The following is a 17,278-nucleotide window of genomic DNA, read 5'->3' on the forward strand; positions in this document are numbered from 1 at the left end:
CAACACCAAAAATTGGTGTTGACAAGGCCCAACCAGCCAAAATGATTGTGCTAATCCTAACAAGATTATGAAAAAGGCATGAAGGGTGCCAATACTTTCAGAAGGCACTGTGGCTAAAAATAAAATGTTTAAACATGTGTTTTCAGATGTCAATTTTCCATAAAGGATTGTGGCAACTTGTCTTCATAGGGGAGGAAAAAAAAGATTTAAGTTCTTGTTTTCCCAACGTCACAGGTAAGCTGCAGATAAGAACAAATAAATTCAGGAGGCTGACAGGTAATTCAAGAGGAAGTGTGATGCTCAAACGACGACACAATGACATGCGTGATGGATGGTGAGCATTTGTTGAAACAAAAAGGGGACAAATGGGCTGCCTCTTCTGACGCATTTCAAACTTCTATAATCTCTTCGGCCGGCACAGGATGAGGCCTTTGATACAACTCTCAAAGCAGAAGCTGTTCACATTTTAATTTCATTAAAAGTTGATCGTTTTGTTTAGCAATTATTTTTGTCCCCTCTTCTAATACAACGGATCTCATTGATTATATTTTGATAATGTAGATATAGTTACAAATTTGAGTTAGTCAAATTCAGTGTTGTATGCTGAACTAAAGAAACAAATGTTACATGTAACAGCATAAATCATGTGATGCTCGGGTCCTCTTTGGGAAAACTCTCTGAGATGTCGATGCTTTGCTGAGCTTTGTGTTGGATATCGGCTGTTTTTCTGGCTTTCTTTAAACTGCCTGGCAGCTACCTGCTCTTGCTTGGCATCCTAAAAGGAATCCTCTGCTGTCACTGAGATTATATGTTTGGCAACCTGTAATTAGGATCACTTTGTATTTGCTGTCCTTTAGAAATCAGTGGCAGTTTGTTGTTCCTTTTGTACTTTTTTTTTTTATTGGAGTGTTATCCAATGGACTTTAAATTAGCACAAGTACAATATGCAGGAGGGTTTTCTTCTCATAAAAAAATAATTCAATTATTTTCATACTCTGACCATTTGGTTAAATAGGCCTACTATAGAAAACTCTTTAGTTATATTTTGTAAAATCAACAAAAACTCATAACAAATAGCATTGTTATTTGAACATTTCCTATTGAATCTACTTTTAAGTCCTTAACCTGAGTTATAAATGTAAAACATCAGCTCAATAACCCCTCCTCTAACTAGGAAAGACAAGAGAACAACCCATATAAGAAAAAGCATGTTGGATGATCTTTATAAATGAAGAAATGGCTAAGAGAAAATTGTTATTAGCGCAAACCTGGCAATAAGAGCAGTAATTAAAACAACTGGAACAGGGGCTGAATGAGGATCCAAGTTGCCACCACAAATAGAGAGGGGAATGCCTAAAGAGGAATAAAAAAATAGCCACAGGGTGCTGTTAGAAAACTGGAGACACAATAACAACCATTTATTCTAAGAGTTTTGACCACATCATAGCCAGAATACCAAGGACTATAAAATATGCCAAAGACAGGTTCCCATAAAATTCTTAATTATTTACTTTGCTTAGTGTCTTATTGCTGCAAAATCTAGAGGAAGAGGGTAACATCGTGTTCTAAAAATTTCCATCACATATAAAGTTTTTATTGGTAAATGGCACTTTATTTTTATTAACCTCCATAACTCCACCAGAAATATTTGATCTCAAAGCACATGCTTCGTAATTGTTCAAAGAATGTCCTGTTGAAAAACTGAGGGTCAAGCTTTTAGTTTTATGGTTGCTGTTCTGTGGAACCAGGTTCCAGTCAGTAACCAAGACAGAAGGCTCACTATCTCCAAAATAAGACTTTACAGTTATAGAAATAAAGTGGACACATGGCTATTCAGAGTACAGACATTTCTGTTGAATGGATTGCCAAAGTATTTGTGGAAAATTCTTCTTTTTGAAGATTTTTTGTGCCCATTACTCCAATTTAAGGTATATTTTGTGTTTGAACTATTGAAACAGAGCGTTACAAGTATTTATAAACTTTAGGTAGTTATGGGAGGCTGTAGTTCCAAACCCCCAATTAATGCCAAGAGTCAAATTTCATCTCGTTGTTTTATTGTTCAGTTTTATCTGTTGAGTGTATTGTTTGATTGTGTATGTCTTGAAGAGCACATCTAAGTTGAGTACAAATGAGCTGAGGTATTTAGAAATACTAAAACAAATTACACCTCAGTATTGTGAGAAGCAACAGGTCTGACAGTGACTGTGTACATGACTACCTCCACCCAATTTTATAAAAAATACAAGCACAAAATAAGGTCTTTATTCTAATGTTAAATTGTGTAATTTCTATAGCTAGGGAATGTGTTTTACACATCACTGCGATGAGACTTTATTTTGTTTCCCATCCATAGTTTTAAAGGTGGGGTGCAAGCGGTGAGAGTGCTAAACTTCATCTTTCCAGCATGAAGTAGAAACACAACAAGCAGCTTCAACAAGACACCATTAACACCTACTGCTAAGCTCAGCTAATTAGCTGAAGCCTAACAGAGGGGAAAAACCACTTTTCTCTTTCAATGTGATTCCAGGGTGCAAAAGAAAAGGTGCTAAATACTGAAACTGGAACGAACTAACTTTCCAAGTTTGACTTTACTGAATGATCAAACAGAATGTAGACTTGATATGACCCAAAATTTGTCCAAGTATGTAAAAGTACAGTGAAAGAGGAAATAGACATTTATTTCCTAATTGTCTAACCGTTTCTGCAGACTGAACTGAAATTGATTATTGTTTTGAAGACTTCATTATCCACAAAATCAGTACCGTATTTCCTTCCACCTTGTTTGTGCTTTCAAGCTGTAAAACAAACTTTCCTGCTGCCAATTTCAAAATATAATAGGCCATGTTCAAAGCAGTTGCTTTGGGATTTAGAAGCAGAAACAAAATAAATTCTTCTCATCAGTTTATTGAAAAAGGTAGACCTTTATTAACACATCTGAGTGGAATAAAGTCCACATATTGAAAAATCTTGTAAAAGAAATATTTTTGACTGGAACCTCAAAGGCACGGCTGATCTCTCAGCGTGAGAACATGAAGAAGAGTCTAAAAAGTCTTAAAAAGGCTGGCCCCGGGCCTATTTTTCATATCTTAAGAAGTCACACAAAGATTGATGAAAACTGGATGCAAATGATCCTCAGAGATGTGGAGGATTATAGAAAAAGCCCACATCAAGCTCCTCAGAATGCTCAGTACTCACCAGTCAAAGCACTGATCTGCAGAAAGGCTAAGCTCCTCCGGTTGCCGACCCGCTACTTAGAAAACCGTAGGCTCCATTCACTCGGTCATCGTGTCAAGGTTACTTGACGTCGTCTTTGAAGGAAATGACTTTTGACTGAACCATACATATATCTGCTAACTCTTTCCACTCGTATAGAGCAGGAAAGAGTCTGGTGCGAATGTAAATCATACATCCTGATTAGTCTAATGGCTTAACTCGACAAGCAGGCCGACGTAGTGTGAACCACTAACAAGGCATAAACTTACAAACGCAGCCAGTGTTATTCTATAACAACTAACCTTGAATTGCAAGAAGGGAAAAAAAATTCTTTTGTTATACAAAATACAAAACTCTGAGATCTGACATTGACCACAAAATGATTGATTATTGGTGCATCTATATTTTGATAATAAACTTGAATGGTAATTCTAGTTAACACTTTCTGTCTGATCATATATATATATATATATATATATATATATATATATATATATTTCAGTTATTTCAGTATCTATCCTCACACAGGTTTCTTAAGACTTTGTTCTTCCGTGTAATGACTTGCAACTCTTGCTTCTCCACACTCCCTCCCACAGTTTACAGCCTTAACTAGCACTGAAATTTGGGAAACATTAAGGTCATTAAAGACAAACGTGTTGAAATAAAAGAAGTAAGGAACAATCTTTAAAAAAAAAACAAGCTTTCACTGCTTCCAGCAAGCCTTCGTTGCTGTCCTGGAAAATAAATTCTTGTACCGAGAGAGCTGACTGAAACTGCAGCTTGACTTCTTGGAGAGAATCCAGGTCACATGAGAAATTTACACATTTATGCACTCTTTCTATCAGTAACAACAGGACAAAAGACAACTCAACTGAAAAAGAGGATTGTGAAACTTCTGTTGCAGAAGCATCAGTGAAGAAAAGAAAGAAAAGACCAAATGCCAAAAATAAAAGGGTGCTTGCGCTCATACGTTTTAGATAGATAGATTGTATCTATCTTGTTTTATTTCTTTTTGTTAAAAAATAAATAAAATAAAAAAATCAGAAATATTAATTGTCAGGTCTATGGCAGTTCAGCTAAATTTGTCGTGGTACAGAAATTTTCATACAGGAGAATAAGATATCCCTCTTTATTTATGAAATGTTTTTGAAAGCTGACAAAATACCACTCCTAAAAGATGTCCCTTTTGATTCCAAGTATTTCGCAAGCTAAGTATCAACTCATCTAATACATTGAATAAATTAAGAGTTGACCAGAACTAGCCGATTTTCAAGTTGGGCCCTGATTGGTGACTTACCAGTCAAGTCAAAAACCTACTCTTAATTTGGCCAGTGAATACACACAGGAGCACTTAAAGAATGAGTTGGTTGAAAAGTCATAATGTACTCACAACATCAATTTAAACAGCTCAAAACAACAGTGCTTTCAGTAAGCACAAAGTGTTTGAAGTTAAGGGAGGTACAAGAAAATCTAATCAGTCCAAACAAAATAAAAAACTTTGACAGCACTGTGCAGTGTATGCAAGATAACTATTCATGACATTTAAAAAACACACTTTTAAAAATGTACATATTTACTTACAAAAGTTATATTACTGTTGGTTGGACAATGAGCAGAATTGAAGCAGAGCCTGAGTGAAAATAATCTCCATAAGCTCCCAAAATACAGTTGGATACCAAAAAACCCTCTAATTTGCCAATCCCCAACTAGTTCTAAACCCCATCTGTTCCTCCAATATCAAACACAAATATTTCCAGACTGCAAAAAGGTGAAAGTGACATTAAAGCTGCAGTGTGCAACTTTTATAAACAATGTTTTTTTTTGTTTTTGTTTTACATTGTTAAAGCTGTCACTATGTCATAATAAAATAACATGAAACAGAAAGTCTGAAAAAATGTAACTCCTCTGGTTTTTCCCTGTAGTCCTACTGCCATCTACAGAAATGCACCACTCAGTCAGAAACAACCAATCAGAGCCGCTCTTTTTGTTCCTAAGACCCAGGTCAAATAAAAGATTAAGAAAAAAGTGCAACTTTAAAACCGAGTGATTTTTGTGTACCGTTACAACCCTAATGATCACTAAAGGTTAAAAACAGCAAGAGCATCCTGCAGTGCTCTAGACGTTCCTGGTTCTATTCTGTCCTTCTGAATGAGTTGATGATGCACTCTTGGGAGTAATTTTGGTCAAGTGGAAACTCCTGAGAAGGTTAATAAAAATTCCATGTTTTTTTTTTTTTTTTTCCATTTGTGGATCATGGTTCTGACTGAGGTTTGCTGAAGTCCAAAAGCAATAGAAATGGCTTTCTAACACTTTTCCAAATTATGAAGACAGTTACAAAGTTTCACATTTGTTCTTGCATTTCTTTAAACGGGGCATGATATGTTGCTTTATGAGCCATTTTAGCCTACTTCAAGTTGCCAGATTGTGGCTTCTTGATTGTAAAGGTCAAGCAGAAATCAGGCCTGACTTTGGTTTGTGAAACTGTCAGTTGATTTCTGATTTAGGATGGTGATTTAATTTGACTGGTTGGTTTAAAAATCTTTTTGAAATAAATGAAATCACCATTTAAAAACGGATTATTATATTTACTCTGGTGATCTTTGTCTTACAAAATTTGTTTGATGATCTGAAACACTCAAGTGTAACAACAAAAACCCACAAACTTCAGCTATTGTTTGTAAACTTAAAAAGAAAGATTATGTTTGTTTTGGAAACATAGTTGTGGAAACTATTTATTACTATACCACATCCTCTCTCTAACAGCCGTGTTTACTTGTTTTAACAAAGTTTTGTACTGTTTCAATCCCTCTGTAAGTTGGTATTCACCAGCAGCATAACTAATTCCAGCATTTCTCTCGCCTGGAACCAATGCCTGCAAAGCGAGACGTTTATAACGCTGAATGTCGATGGATTTGACTCAGAGGCATCGCAAGTTAACAAATTGGATGGCAGGCATCTATCTAAACAGCATTTTCCCAGGACTGCGTTGAATGTTTTATGAGGAAAAGCTAAAGTGGAACGCAGACTAGAACGGCAAAATAAAAAAAATAAAAAAAGAAGGTGTTGTTTGGATGAAAATGCAGCTGCAAAGGCAGAATAAAACAGACAGCAAAAAGGGATAGAAGGGCGACAGTCTGCATCAGTCAGCCTCTGTCATCCTAATAAGAACATCATGGTCAGAGTGCTATGGCTCATAGAAAGGATGTGTGATTAAAAACACACTGTTTCACGCTGAGTTCACAGTTTGCCTCTGAGGTTCATTTCCCTCTAAAGTGAGTTACAGAATGCTTGACACAAACGACACGTCCAAACATCCTCTGACAAGTAAAGAAGACAAATGAACTGGTTATGACATTGCAGTGGTCCTTTGGGTTTTTACAAATGACTCCTCATATGCCTCCTAGTCGCAGCATATGTCTGCACCCTGTCTAATGAGGGCTTCTGATATGAGGACGGTTCAATAACTAATGAAAGGAGAACCTTGTTCTCTTATTATAGCCCACACGGCTGACACTAAGCATTGTATAATGTATTGGAAACTGCTGCACAGTGACACACACTTATTAAAAAGTGAGTTCAAAAAGGCATTCGATAGACTCAACAGTGCCTGTTCCTCCCAAATGTGCACTGGGATTATTTTCTGGGTGCAAAAAAGCAAGAGAGACATCTAATTAATGGGGCCGACAACAACAGCGCCCACCAATGTAGCCGTACATTGGATTTTGGAAGAGGTAGAAAACAATTCGTGAAGTATCATTTCTTGACAAGTTCAATTCTGCCAATTTGGTATAAGAAGTGATTTTTCACGGTAGATTAAAATCAACACCTGCCATATCAGGGGTTTAAGAGGTAGCAATCAAAATAACCGGAAAATTCCCCCTTAATATCCTATTTTCGAATTGTGTGCGTCGGATAGACAGCTGGCCGGATTTCGTGAGCATGTTGCTGTGTGTTGCAACGTGCCATCTCTGTGATCATATCATGCTTCTGACCTTCAACATATCATTCTGCATCAGACAGTCTGAGTGGTATGTCAGCTCCCATTTGGCCTCATTTATCAGCCTGTTTAAATATTGCTCATGTTCATTTTACATCATGAACCACAGTAAAACTACTGCTCTCATTTATACATCTGATGTAACCAGGGCAGGTTTTTAAATATCCCTCATGAGCTGAATGTGATGGGTAACATTAGGATGCTGCTCTTAATCTCCCCCAGCAAGAACATAAATGAGGAGTCAAAAATGCAGCAATCCAAAGACTGTTTCCTTGCCTTGATATTGCACCGAGGCTGAGTTCATGCAGCAGGTGTTTATGCTCAATCCTGATCTTTTGCTGAAATTTTATTTTTTTTATTTTTTTGGCATGGTTGTTCATAATTATTAATTCAATCAGACCTCTGTGCACATTGAAAGAGAGATTGTATTGGATGCTGCAGGTTCCAGGTGTCTCCTGCGACCTCTTTGTGCACAACGCTCAGAGAGCTGTCAGAGTATGTGGGAGATGCACAGAAAGCAGCTGAAAGATAGTCATTAAAGTTTAAGACAATAAAAACAAGGCGCCGTCTCTGCAAGGATTTACTGAAAACATTTTATGAGCTGAATGATGGAACAGTTACATCAAAACATGCTAGAGGAATACGACCATATCAAACTACTCTGAATTAAATCAACGTCAGCAGGACCAAACATGCCAGTTAGTGTGTTGTGATGAATCAGATATATTTTTAGAAAAGCCCCTGCAGAAACCCCAGTTTAGACAAAATATCTGTCAGTGTCTAGAGAAACTGAAACTGTTGCATCTGGAATGTAATTAGTGAGTGTGCTAAGTAGGACACACTCACAAAGGTTTTTTTTTTCTCCCCTGTGTCCCGTCTTGGCATTTTAGGCACATTCATAATGATAATCAGCAATGTAACATAGATGGAAAATTTCCTATGTTAATGGCGCTGTATTCTTTAAAATTCAGAAGCATCAGTCACAGCACAGAAGTATCAGTCTAAGAAACCGCATTTAGTAAATTTGGAAGTCACCAATAATCTTTATTGGGACAGCCATAATATATTGAGTGTTTTTACTGTTTTAATGTTAAAATGTTCATTTTTGGAAGATTCACTTATGGTGCAAAACAAGCTGATCTCAGAGGAAATGTGGGCACCAGACTGTTTAAAAAAAAAAGGTCCAAACAAGACATTATAATCACAACATAACTCCACTAATTAGTGGAACTACTGTAATACTTCCACACATAATATTCTGCAAGTCAGCTTCTTTATATGCTGACCTGAAAACTGGCGATGCCCCTAATTTTATGAAATACCTTAAGAGCTACATTATAATCATTCTACACACGAGGTTGAATGTGGTTATAAACAGCTAAAAAGCACCCAGAAATGAAGCCCAGTCTTCCTTTCAATTTCAGTTGGGTTTTATTTGAAAGAAAGAAAAAAAAAAGAACAAATGCAAAACAAAATAGTTTTTTCGTCAGGCAGCAAAGTGCCTCTACACTGTGAAAAGAGGCTGAAAATTTGGGATATAATGGCCCTCAAACAGGCTTTGTCAGGCTGGATTGCTGCTATTTGTAAGTCATATTGTTACCGTTACCCCACTCATCTCTTTAAAAATGCAGGACAGTAACATTTTGCCAAAGCTCCATCTACAAGGTTTTAGTAACCACATCTAAACAGGAAAATATTCTGAGAAGAAGATCTTTGGGGAGCAAGGTTTTAGTTGAGGAAATTATTAATATATATGAAATACTAGTTGTGCTAATATTTCAGTTCAAACAAAAATGAATGCGTGTCAACACCAAAACAATTGTTTTATGTCTGGTCTCATGAGAGATATGATAAGGACATATTCAAACCTGGTGTGCAATTATTTTAAAGGGAATAACTCACAGCATGTGAAAGAAAACATTATATTTATGATTTACATTTATTTACAACAAATGACTGAAGTGTTTCCTAATTCAAGCATCTAATCCAGTTATATAGAAAATATTAAAGACTTACATTTAGTTTACTGCTATAATTCGAGTCATATGGATAGAAGAAAAAAAACATTATACCCCCTCCTATGCAAAAAAAGAAACAAAGAAAATATATGGATCCACATGTACACAAATATTGTCTGAGTCATCCAGTTCATGCTTTATATAATGCTACTGTATTAATAATGTAAAGAGTAAACAAGAACGCATTTAACTCTGACAGAAGAAACTTTTCAAAAAGAAAACGTATTTACTCCCACTCCCCATTCATATATACAGTAAACGTGTTGTTGCCGGTATAATTTGAGATTTAGTCAGCTGTGTTATGTACATGTAACACTGATGTCACTCATATCAAAACTTTAACTTCATATTATCCATAATTTTAATTAATAGTAAGTATTTAAACTTTTCAATTACGAATAAAATTATATTTAGTAATTCTATTAAGGAATTGGTGCTGATTTTAATGAGAATGATTTGGTAATAAAGATGAGTTAGTTGCTAGTGCTGTGGAGTGAAATACCTGGCGTAGTTAAAGAGGCGGCTGTCCCACAGAGTGTGTTCCCCTCTCGGCGGCGAGTGGAAGAAGCAGGAGTCGGACCCGTCGAAGGCATTAAGGCCATCCTCAGTGTTCTTGGACGCATGACTGTGGACAACATCCAGCAGCACCACAATGCCCATTGAATGAGCGACATCAATCAGCTCCTTCAGCTCATCTGGGGTACCATAGCGACTACGTGGACAAAAGACGGACACAGATTGAATAAATTAAAATATTTAAATTAGGATTTTTTTTTTTTTTTTTTAAATAGAGCTGACTTAAACTCCATCAAATCAACAGTCAGTCAGTGTCTAAAGGAGGAACCTAAGATGCATCACAACCATCATTTCCTGCATTACAGCTCAGTGGATTAAAATGGATGTTTACAGCACTTCATGAGTTGGGGCGATTTTAGTAAAGATAGACAAAAACTTAAATAAAAATCACTCCACATTTGCAAAGCTTTAGATACATACTTCAAAAAGACTTGGAACCCTAACCCTAACCAAACCTGAAAGATAGATCTATAGCATTCTCTCTGTCCTCCCAGACATAAGAGTGAACAAGCAAATTCACCCCTTATCTCAGTATACAAATTCTAAGTTTTTAAATTTGACTATCAGACAATCAAAGGGTGAAAGTGCAACATATACACTATTCTGAATGATACAGTATAAACAGAAGGAATAAGCATCTCTGAAAGACGATAAAGACTCTGGTCTATGTTTATCTATGAATCCCCCCACTCTATGGATTAACAGCAAACGTGTTTACAGAGAGATTATTGATGGTGCCAGACTGGCTAACCTTGATTTGAGGTGACTGTGCTGAAGCGGCTCACTCAGTTTACAACAGAGTGCAGTTATAGATACTACATGGAGTGGATAAAACTGTATAAATAGGGAAACTCTGCGACAAATACGCCTTTGAGTTCTAATCCCTCATAGTTCACTCCCGGCTGATTTGTTAACACCTGTGGTTACTGAAGCAGGTCATGAATCTCTATACTGGAAGCTGAACAAATGTGGCTCAGAGGATTCATCTCACTGCATTTATTTATTTTATTTACTTTATTTCAGTTTTTGGTCAGCATATGACAGGGGAGTGTGGTTCAGCATGGTAATTTCTGAATTAATGCACAAATACTGTCTGCAGAAGGATATGAAATGTGCATATGGATGAGCTTCTGCTCTATACATGATCATATAATCCTATTTCCAAACAAGAACCCAATACATATTGCATCTACTGCTGTTTAAACAACACAGACAATACAAAACATAACTTGAAACAATTCCGTTTAAAAACATTTATTAAAATGAAGCTGTACCTGGAAGCAGCGAAGAAACTTGTAATCTGATATCCAAAACTTGCATAGTAGGCATGTTCCATGATCGCCATCAACTGAATGCAATTGTAACCTGAAAAAGCATTAATAACTTTTTGGAATTTGCATTGCCTTGCACAAGTATTCATTCCACTTGAATGTTTTTTCACATTTTCTGAACTTACAAAGACAAATTGAAGATCGTTTACAAAGACATTATGTCACCAATTAACAGTATCATTCATAGCTGTAATTTAAGTTAATGATCTACATGACACATTGTTTACATCCAATACAACATGTGCAGTTGAAAAATAACACGGAAAAACATAATGAACCAACAGAGTGTTGGCAGCATCATGCTGTAGAAAAGATTTTCTTCATAATTGACAGGAATGTTAACATAAGTTTATAAGATTAAATGCAGATCATTACAAGAGGATTCTGCGAAAAAAAAATCTGACAGAATCTGAGTCTGTGAGGTTTCACATGTTTTTAGATTGGGGCACTTTATTTTTTTATTTGATCTAAAACTGTTTTTTTTGTTTGTTTGTTTTTGTTAATTTAACAAAGTCAGAGTTGTGACATGTATTTGTATTCAGCCCATCTAAGTAAAACCATGTAGCAACCAATAATTTGATCAAGGTCAAAAACATAATAACTACCGCAATAATTTCATCCGTTTTAAATGTAATAAAGTAAATAAAGTAATAACTTATCACCGTAACTTGTTTTGGCTCTCTGACAGTAAGTCAGTGCAATAAATGAAAATCTAGTTACCGCAGCTAATAATGGTCTCACATAAGCATGACTGTAAATCGTTCCAGATCAGTCTAATTGGATGGACATTGTGACGATACGCATTTCTACGTCTGGCCACCAATTCTCAATAAGTTACAGGTCTGGACTTTGACTAGGCGATTTTAAAAGTCCTCGAACTGCATGTTTAGAGTGGTTGTACTGGTTTAAAGAATCCATCAGAGGTGTGACTTTCTTTTCCTTCAGATGTCGGAGAAAATCATCTTTGCTTGACAAAAATCTTAGCAAGGCCGCCACATTCAGAGGATGTAGCAGATTTTTTTGCTTCTGCAGATCCACTCTGAGTCCTTCTCAGAGTGCGCATGCTAATACTGATTTCATTAACAATGTGCAGCCGCCTCAGTATATGTCCATGTCTTAGAAAGCCTGATGTAAAACTTGACTAGTTCATGGAAATTAGCCGTTGTACTAACCTTGATTATGCATGCACTAAAAGCACACTACCGCCACCATCTGGATGACATTATGTTTATGCAGTAGAATTATCACGTTTATACATTATATTATGGTTGCACGATATATTATCAAGTTTGTACAGCATGATTATGTTGCAACGGGACAGTGTTCAACAAATTTTCTTATGTCACAGCAATACACTTCAGTGGTTGACTAAGCGAAATGTAATAATTGGTCCCCTACATGTGACAAGCAAATGGCAAGGAGCTTGTGATGCAAACAGAGTTTTCCGTCTGTAACAGCCAGTTCTAGCTTCATTAGTTGTTTCCACACAGGTTTGTTAAGCACCTTTTTTTCCTCATAAAAATGTTGGATCAGTAAACCAATACCGTTTATTTCTGGTCTTGAAACAGAGGCGAGCTTGTTTCATCAGTAACAGCGCAAAATCTCTGCATCTCCATTTTTAAAGGACGGTATGATGGTGCTTTCTGCTTTACACAGCTTCCCCTCGAGCAGTTCAGAGAAAGTTTAAAATCAGGTCAAACTCAGTTCATGCTGCAGAGGCTGTGTGAGTTCATGATTTGGTGATTATATTTCAGCATTTTTTTTTTGTTGTTTTTTTTTGAAGCAGCTGTGCTTCAAAGTTATACTATATTATTAAAATGCATACATACGTTCCAACTTTAAATGCGAAGTATTGACATCAATTAGCACTTTAAATTGTTATTTCATCAAAGCTCTGCCTGAATTCATGACTATTACATCTATCTGCCACTATCTGCCTCAATAAAGCATCTCCAGCATGATGTTGCTACAAACTTGTTTCTGGTTGCCACATAAAAAAAAGTGGAGAAAAAGAAATCACAGGGGATTGAATAATTTTGCAAAGTACTGTATGCAACATTGGATCCAGATGGGATTGTGGGTAAAACTACTAAATCATGTGTGGCGATGAAATAAGAGTTAAATACGTTTTGATAGAAAGGAAGTGTTGCTTAATATCGTGGTGCTTTTTTTTGTTACTAAGAGCTTTGCATCATGTCTGTTTGGACGGTTCAAGATGGTGGGGGGTCTCAGTCCTGTCAGCATCTCCTTTCATATGATTCATTTAACAGGCGCCTGCTGTTTGAATCGTTCCCAAAACAAGCATGCAATAAATTGGCCATGCGGCAGAAGCAAAGCACTGCAAAGCCAGTATGAAAGTGTCTTGAGTACTGTATGACGGTTTCCGTTTTTTTTTTTTTTTCGAATGCACTTAGCTGCATTAATTTAGCACAGGAGGCATCTGAAACCTATAGTTTCTTTTCCTTCTTCAAACCCTGATTCTATGTGACCTGTGCCAGTCGAAGTGTACTAATGAGCTCCAGGCATTTCCTCTTCGACACCAGCTCTAGCACCTTTGTACAAGCTCAGGCAAAAGGGAAACACCGACTATTAGAGTTAGGAGGTCATGTACGACATTTCAAAAAAGACCTAGAAAAACTGTCTATGAATAAGAGAACAACAGGCTTCTAAAGTGCCGCTGAGCACTCCAGTGGGAGGCCCCAAGGTTTTTCATTGTTGTCTGGAGCACAATTATTTATATATATATATATATATATATATATATATATATATATATATATATATATATATATATATATCTTTTCAGGCAAAGGGAGAAAGAGAGAAAACTTTACCTCTGAAGGAGTGTGACAAAGCACTGGGGTGAGAGGAAGTTCCTCTTTTTTTATATTTATATATGTACACTCTCCTCAGTCAAGAAAATGAAATGGCAGGCAGAGTCAGCCATCACTGGAGACGATGAAATTTAGCCTCCTAGTGAATCCTATTGTGCAAAATCCCTGAGCTGTTGCAGGTGGATTCTTTGACAGCATTTAATCTGGCAGTTTCTTTACCCGCTAAACAAGATGACACAAGCAGGAAAACAGCATTTATCACAAGTCTCCTGGTGTGCTGCACCAGTCATATTGGCGCCTTTTAATAAAGCGACGGCAAGAAGGTGTGCGCTTACATACAAAGTAATGCAATGCCTCATATGTAGAGCTGCAAAATGATACCAGTGGTGAATTTAACTATTGATATGTAAAGCTTGGTTTAGGTAAATGTACTAATTGGTTGTTTAATAAGGTACAAGACCCAACATATTAAAAACGTGCAGCTAAATGACTGTTTGAAAAAAAAGCTTTATATTTGATAAATGTCATAATAATGAGCAATCGATTTTTAGTTTTACTTTCCACAAAGTTTTTAAATGTATTTTCTGAAACGGTATGGATTTGAGACGAACATTTCAGATATTTTTCCACAAGCTTCTCACAATAGTTTATGGACAATTGGGTCCATTATGCCAGACAGAATTATTTGGCTGATAGTTTGAGTTATTGCTTCAATATTTCCACAAAACACCACTTGGTCACCACACCATGCCATCTATCCTGAGAAGTAAACCAGTCACTCATGCAGCCAAATATCCACATAACATCATGCTGCCACCACCATACTTCACAGCTGGGAAGCTGGTGTCAAGACTTGCAGGCTTCCACCTTCTTCCTTCAATTGTAGCAAGAGTCATTTTAGCTAAGCTCTTCGACTGTAGTTTTATCAGAAACAAAAACTAAGGTGCTTTATCACACAGTCCATTTTGAAGCTATTATCCGATTCATATTGTTGATGCTGGTGAACCAATGGCTTCTTCCTTGCAGAATTACCTTTTAGCACATGTCTACAATACATGTTTCACTGCAAATAATGAAGCTCCTTTACCAGCTTCAGCTCACATCTTTACAGGCATATCCTTTAAATCATCAGTTTTGCTGTGACTTGAGATTGGAAGGCCTCTTTACAAAACACTGCCCAATGGTCAGAGATCCCTTTAGGTCGTGTCAGTACACAGGGTGCTTAGGTGACTTTTTGCACAGTGAATGTGACAGGTCTGCCACAGAGAAATACTGCTCCTGGACGAGCAGTGGTACTCACTGCAGTAAAGCTTGTGTGCTGTGTTATGGGCCAGTGCTGATAGAAATACCTTCAGCTATTTATATAAAAAAGGACAAACAAGAAAAAGTGGGAATTTCTTTGTTTTCTTGGCAGATCGTTGGGTCCAAATTGTGTATGCGAAGTGAGGTATACAACCACGGTTTTACATTCGCCTCGTCTCTGGCGAGTGTGTGATGCTTTTTAGCTCAATTTAAGATCAGTCTGAGCCACATGAAGACAACAAAATAAATAAGAGACCTAAGAAGGAAAATAATCCCACCGTCTTACCTAAATCTTTTATTCGAGGAAGCACATTGTGTGTGAAGTTGTTGTACGAGGCGATCTTCGGCTCTGGGGACCCGATGCCAACATGGGCTTCGTAAATTCTCAGGCTCTTGGGTTTCTTTGGCCGAGGATGGATCTGCTGCAAATGCCAAAAATAGTATGACAAATGATGAAGATAACAGAGCACAGTTTCAGAGTAAAAAAAAAAAAAAGTACAATAAATGAAAATGATATGTGCATCTTTGCTTAAACATTTTGCAAGGAATGAATCACTTTACAAATGCCTTCCAAAAATATTGACAACCTTTGAATAATTTCAAACTTTGTCATGTTACAGCCACAAACCTCCATGAAAGCATGGACTTTTTATGTCAAAGACCAATACAAAATAGTGCTCAATTGTACAGTGAAGGTAAAAATTATATATCAATGTTCACAAATAAAAATAATTTAAAAAAAAAGTATGTTGTGTATTTAGTACACTTTACTCTCATACCCCAAATAAAATTGCACAACACCAAGAGGAAAATGCCAACGTTTTTTCAATGTGGTAAACACTAAAAAAATACTTTACCCTGAAAAATAATTGAAGGAATAGTTTAGATCACAGCATTTTTGTGTCAGGTTCCTAAGTCCTAGATCAGTTTTAGAATGTGTACCAGAACTTGAAAATTCGCATTCAGATATTCTTTATTCAAGGTGTTCAATCTGAGTTTCTGTTTGAGTAAAACCAGTGCTAAGCACACTTTTGCTAATCCACTTCCACTAAATACTACTGTAATACAACGTTGTAGCATTAGTGGAGCTAATATTTATGATTAGTGCTTTAAAGTTAGCACAACTAACTTCTTAGAGGAGACTACCAAAATAATAATAAACCATACAAAGCTTGTAGAGACATACCGTATTTTCTGGACTATAAAGCGTATAGAGCGCACCGTACTATAAGCCACACCTACAATTTTTTTGAGGAAAAGAAAAAAAAACTGGAAACGTACATGTATAAGCCGCACTAGGCTATAAGACGCTGGTATCTCTGCCGCTCTCGGATTTCCATAAGAACGCAGCAGAGGGCTGCATCCTAATAAATCTGATGGATTTATTAAGGATGCAGACCTCCGTCTCCAATGCCGAACCATGGATTCGTTCACTCCGAGCTTACGTGCAGCGGCTCTTTGTACTGCCAGATCGATAGCTTTCAACTTAAAGGCTACATCATATGAGCTTGAAAACATTTCTCTGCCGTGCCTGCTAGCATGGGCTAGCATGTGCTTGTTCTAAATGAAAATTAGCACTTTCTTCTTTGGTTTCCAATTTTTACTTCCAATGATTAACTTCCTGCTAAAGAGCCCCCTGGTGGTTAAAGAAAAATCCACAGAAAACCCGCACCGGGTTATAAGCCGCATGGTACGAAATGTGGGAAAAAAGTAGCGGCTTACAGTCTGAAAAATACAGTATATTTGCTGTAGACAAATTGTCAGAAAACTTCTTCTGGTTTTCAGTTTATACTCTACTTTGCATTGGTCTCAGCATATTAAACCCTACATTTTGAAAACTAACAATATGTTTGAATACTTTTGCAAGGTTCTGTCCCAATAGTTCCCTTAGTCTGTAATAAAAAAAAAAGAAAAAAAAAGGAGAAGGGCTTGTTTTATATATAGACAAAATTTCCTGAGAGCTACCCACAGGGCCTTGAACCCTCTAGCTGAAGTACATGATTGAGG

At 36.7% G+C, this 17,278-nt stretch overlaps 1 protein-coding gene across 1 annotated transcript in view; it reads right to left on the reverse strand.

Moving 5' to 3' along the window:
* Positions 1–17,278, reverse strand: part of gbe1b (glucan (1,4-alpha-), branching enzyme 1b) — a 51,519-nt gene that overhangs the window by 13,834 nt on the left and 20,407 nt on the right. The window contains exons 5-7 of the mRNA XM_007568603.2: positions 15,558–15,693; positions 11,079–11,169; positions 9,731–9,940 (exon numbers count right to left, since the gene is read on the reverse strand). Coding sequence (XP_007568665.2) covers positions 9,731–9,940; positions 11,079–11,169; positions 15,558–15,693 — 437 coding nt within the window. The remainder of the gene's footprint in view (positions 1–9,730; positions 9,941–11,078; positions 11,170–15,557; positions 15,694–17,278) is intronic.

Source organism: Poecilia formosa, unplaced genomic scaffold, assembly GCF_000485575.1.
Source record: "Poecilia formosa unplaced genomic scaffold, Poecilia_formosa-5.1.2 Scaffold228, whole genome shotgun sequence".
Classification (NCBI taxonomy): domain Eukaryota; kingdom Metazoa; phylum Chordata; class Actinopteri; order Cyprinodontiformes; family Poeciliidae; genus Poecilia; species Poecilia formosa.